This window comes from Cyphomyrmex costatus, unplaced genomic scaffold (assembly GCF_001594065.2).
Source record: "Cyphomyrmex costatus isolate MS0001 unplaced genomic scaffold, Ccosl1.0 scaffold120, whole genome shotgun sequence".
NCBI lineage: Eukaryota > Metazoa > Arthropoda > Insecta > Hymenoptera > Formicidae > Cyphomyrmex > Cyphomyrmex costatus.
This window is the reverse complement of record NW_017275174.1, coordinates 1,680,461-1,685,750: the sequence shown is the minus strand read 5'-3', so window position 1 is coordinate 1,685,750 and position 5,290 is coordinate 1,680,461. Positions and strand designations below refer to the sequence as shown.

The window sequence follows — 5,290 nt, the reverse complement described above, 5'->3', positions numbered from 1 at the left end:
TTCAATTAATCGGCAATATCTATCGCATATATTGTTAAGCTAATTACTATTTTTTTCCGACGTCGTCATCGCGTTCCGTTTATTGTTACGGCAGCGTTAATGGCAGCGACAATAAAATTATATGTCAGTTGCATTCTCATGCGAGCAACGAAGTCGTGCGCTCGTGCAAAATCGACGTTTACTGTCTACCTTCCTGACCCTGACGACTTTTATACTACGTATAAGAGTGGATGCTGGATCGCGCCAGCCGCATTTTCGAGCGTTTTTTGATGCCGCTCGGATCGTCTGGAACGCCGAACATCAGTGATTGATTTCGTGTTCAAACGTTTCGAAAGTTTCGGGTTCTTCTATCTTCAAGTTACGTGCCTGCTAGCTGATAGTGCGGAAATTACCCAGCACATCATGGCACCATTGTTAGAAAGTGAGTACAAAACCGTTATCTTGAACGAAAATGCGTGTATGCGACTGCACGGTTCTTCCAAGTCTTCTCACGTTTTCCTGAACAAATGTTACATGTCCTTTTTATAAAGAAAACATGTAAAGGAAATCATACTACGTTTAGAAAAAAGTCATGGCAAAAAGTGATGGCAACAGTAAAGATAACTGTACAAGTTTTATAGAGCAGATGGAGTACGTATAAATTAGTTCTATAAATTGTTTTACATATAGAATTAATTTACATATCCAGAGTCGATATCAGTTAGAAGTAATCATAATGTCGCACTCAATAACATAACTATTATGTAATACTATATGTTATATTATATTGTTCTATTGTTGAGTGCAAAATTATAATATAACATTAATATTAAGTTACTTTTAGCTGGTGTCAACTGAATAATTAAATAAATTTTTCTAGAGTTATTGCAACTGAAAAATAACTCTTACTTATGTCTCCGTTAATTTATTCGATTTATGTATATTAAACTATACAAATTACTCTGCATATAAAACTTGTAACTTTTAAGCTTAAAGCATATTTAAAAGACATAAACAATAGAAAATAGAGAATAACAAATTTCAGCTTCAGAGATCAGAAGCAGTATATTTTCATATACCTATACAGTTTCGAACAGGTTGAAATCTGTTATTCCCTATTCTTATTATTTGTGTTTTTCAATTGCGAATTAAACTTTATTATAGTTGCTATCACTATATGTTTTCCGCCAAGTACTCTTACGTACCGGGATGTATCAGTTTGTATTAGATACACGTCTTATCATCAACGTTAAGCGTGTAAAACGTGCAAAGATACTGTTAGAATCGTTCAAACGAATTGAAAAGCCTCAGCTGGATATCACTCTTGTATTAACTTTCTAAGTTCGCGCGTACATTGGCCCACTGTACAAGACAAGTGAGCGGCCCGAGTACCATTCACATTTTCGTCTGTTCTTCTTAACGTGCGCTTCAGTCGTGTACGTCAACGAACAGGTTGTCCGTTTATTCATTTTGATATACTCTTTCTTCACTACAAGCCTAAACAAACTGTAACATCAAACGTGAGTAGTGCTCACTTCAATAACTTCTCTCTGTCTGAAGAATATTTTTTCAAAGGTGGAAGGGTCTTTTCACAATTACAGCATATCAATTGATTACATTATTGTGTAAATAATAAAAATTTGTTAACTTGTGAAATTAATAAGCTTTTCGAATTTATATTGCCACAATTTCGAGTATAATATTCTGTTTGTAAATTTGTTATTTTGTTATACAGTATACGTTCAATTAATCTATTAGTATCAAAAACAAATAAGATAGCGTAACAAACATTTATCGGAGATGTACTTTTGCAATTTCAAAATTGCGATAATAATATGTATTGCACAATGTGTTACTACTAGTGACTGCAATTTAATTGATTTTCGCACTTAATATTCTTTCTTTCGTGATTAAAAAATGTTAAGATTTTATATAAGAATATACTATATTTTATATATATATATATATGTATATATAGATACATTGCTCATTTGGTACAATTATAAAACTTGAAAATTGTCATTCTAGAGTTGCTCAAAGAAAGAAAATGTAAAGAAAAAAAAACATTAGTCTTCTACAATTATTACATCAAATTACCATTAAGTCACCTTTAATATTTGAATAAAATATTCACATGTTTGTTACTCATACACGCATCCTGTGATTTGAAAATAGAAAAAAGAAGAAACAAAGAACATATGAATGCATTTTTTATTTATGATATTTCTCAATACTCTCTTTAAAAAAATTTCTTTTTGTGTTCCACACATATGTAAAGCGATTCATAATGCATTACGTAGAAATGGAAAAAAATTTTATACACGTGCATAGATAATATACAAAAAGAATTAATAAGTAACACATAATGAGTTTTTTAAAATAAAGAATCCTTGAATTAAATTGTTGTTTTAGACAACCGAATATTCATCAGAATAAATTATTGAAATGATTTAATTCTACCTTCACTATTTGGATTTTCCAACTCGTTACTTTCTTGAGAATTCCTGCAACTGATCTTCAACAAAAAACATACGAGACTTTTTGCACTTATTTCTCGATTATGTTTTTCCAGATCCAGCAAACTAATTAAACAGATAACGATATAGTTTCTTTTAATTGCTACAACATTTTTCTTTGCTATTTAAGATTTATTATACGTGAGGATCTTAATGGAAAAACAATGGAAAAAAGTCTGCTAAATTTTTATCCAGTGCAATGTAAAGTGACTGTACGATGTCATTGCATAGGTTTTGTATGTACATGGTAAAAGAGCTGCACAATGATAATAATCAAAGATTCTGTTTGAGATTTAATTTTACTAAAATGCATTTTATTATATACATCTTGTCGATGTACGAGTAATTAAAACTATAGTAATTTAAAATTTTTTTCAGTATAGACTATTTTTATAGAAAATTATTTTATTTTTTTATAAATATTAAATATACATCAATATAATAAGCTCATTGTATTGTATTTGTAATGTCAGCTTACGATATTATTAATATTTATACATGTTAAAAATTTTTTTTAAATTTAAAATGTTGCGAATTATTCAAGTGCTTACGAATATTCTAATAACCTGACACATCAATTTCATAGAAGCAAGGAATACCTTTCTGAAGATATATAACTTTATTCTCAATAAAAATTATATTTAGTTTTCTTGATATTTGCGCTCCAAGAGCGGTCTTGAAGTTCATAACTGGTCCTGAATCCCACGAAGCAATCTCTCCGTGACCGTGACATAAATACGGTGCATAAACAGCACTCTCTGTCGAATTGCTTCAAGGTGATATCCCATGGAAAATGAAATACATGAGAAATCGCAGGATCTCTTATATCGATAATGCAAACATATAAAAATATTTACGCAATGTATTTTTTATCTACAATCTCCTCGAGTCATTTATGATTAAACTTCTCTCACAAAGAATGATAAGAAGCTAATCATTTTTAAATTACCAAACTAAAATACGTTTCATCTTTGTTGGATATATGCACGTGTGTTTGTATAAGATTTGTTTGCGTTGTTTGAAATTCTCAAAAATTTGTACATTTAAAACAAGATAAATAGAGATAAATATATATTTTTTTAGAGTGTTGAAGAAAAAGAAAGCGAAGATATTGAGTAAAAAAAAGTGCAAGCAAAAATGCAAGCAAATAAACTTACACACACTACAGGCAAATGTGACGTGTAAAAACAAAATAGAAAAAACAGAAAATGGTTATACATTATTCATTGTTATCAGAAAAAGAATTGTACAATCTTTTAATTATGTGATTTGTCATCTTTTACTCTTATGCTGTATTGACAGGACGTGTCGATTTCAGTAATATTGTGTAATTTGACAACAGTTGGCGTGGATAAAACATCGCTTATATTTTATATTTACACGAAACCAAGGTTAACAATAATCAAATATTAAACAGTAAAATATTGTCACTGTTTAATCTTACAAAATGACGTATACAAAGTTAAGAACGAACATAATCCAGGTAAAATACAATATTAATGTAATATCCAGTAAAAGCTAGTGATTTTATGAAAAATCATATAATAATGTCAATCAATTTTACTCTTCAGGATAATTTTGTGATAAATTCTTGACATAATGATTTTTAAACGATCTTTTAATTAAAAAATTTCAAAATTTAATTTATTTTATAAATTATTTAAAAATTAATCATAAAATTATTTTAAAAGAGTATAATTTTGTCTAAAATGATTTTTATTTATGTCACTTAGTGTTATAATTTTTTGTTTTACCTTTTGGAAAAGTAAAGAACAGAACTTTTACAGATAGCACAAATTATAAACTGATATTTGAGTCTTATATTTAAAACTGCCTTAAGTCTCAAGACATCACAAACCTATGAAAGGGTTGTATTAGCATTTTAAAACATTACTTAAAACGATTTTGAAATAAGAATGGACTATGAAAACCGACCATAGAGTTATATTATATAGCGTTTTAGAACATTATTTAAAATGGTCTTAAAGTAAAGAATGTATTTTTTTAAAATGGAATGTATTTTTTTTAGAGATGATTATATTGAAAGTGTATCTCAATATTATGGATTTATTCCATTTTTTTGCTTTAAAATTTTAATAGAGTATCCTGACATCGCAACTTATATAGTCGCCGTTGGTGACTTTGCTTTTAAGGAAATGACGATTTCTAAGAGATTTCTGCGAGAGCGAGTTGATTCAAAAAAAGTCATCAGCATCGCATTTCTCATTGGCCGGATGTGGGCTTCATGGCGCATTACACGCAAAGAAATATTTGACGTTTCAGTTAAGGCGCACCTTTATTTTACTGACGTATTTGTTCCTACTTCCTGTCCTGTGTAATTTTCATGAATCGTCACAAACACAAAATTTTCAAGCCAGACATCTTCAAGATATTTCGCGAAGTTGTAAACATCAAACGATAAACAAAATATCTGGCTTCCTCTTCTGTTTCTCTCCTTCTCCCTCTCTATCTTTCCTTTCTCGATTTCTTGCGAAGATATCGCATAAATACTCTCAATTGATGACTTGTCAATTTTGACAGACTAAGCAATTATGTCATTTTCTCACGAAAATTCATTACATAGATCTCCGATGTAAGATGATGCTTTAATAATCACAGAGAAGGTTAATAAAAGATACAATTATAGGAGCGTTTCCTATAACTTTATATGCGAGTATTCTTTACAGTACATAAAATATTGGATTACATTATTATAGTACAAAATAAGTCGTGATAATTTTTATTTGAAAATATTCCAATAATTGAGAGAGAGAGAGAGAGAGAGAGAAAGAGAG

General features: G+C 29.4%; 1 protein-coding gene across 1 annotated transcript in view; it reads left to right on the top strand.

The window, feature by feature from the left end:
* Positions 1-266: 266 nt before the first annotated feature.
* The window catches only part of LOC108779455 (alpha-tocopherol transfer protein-like), a 14,556-nt gene continuing 9,532 nt past the window's right edge, over positions 267-5,290 (top strand). The window contains exon 1 of the mRNA XM_018546895.1: positions 267-421. Coding sequence (XP_018402397.1) covers positions 403-421 — 19 coding nt within the window. The 5' untranslated portion in view covers positions 267-402. The remainder of the gene's footprint in view (positions 422-5,290) is intronic.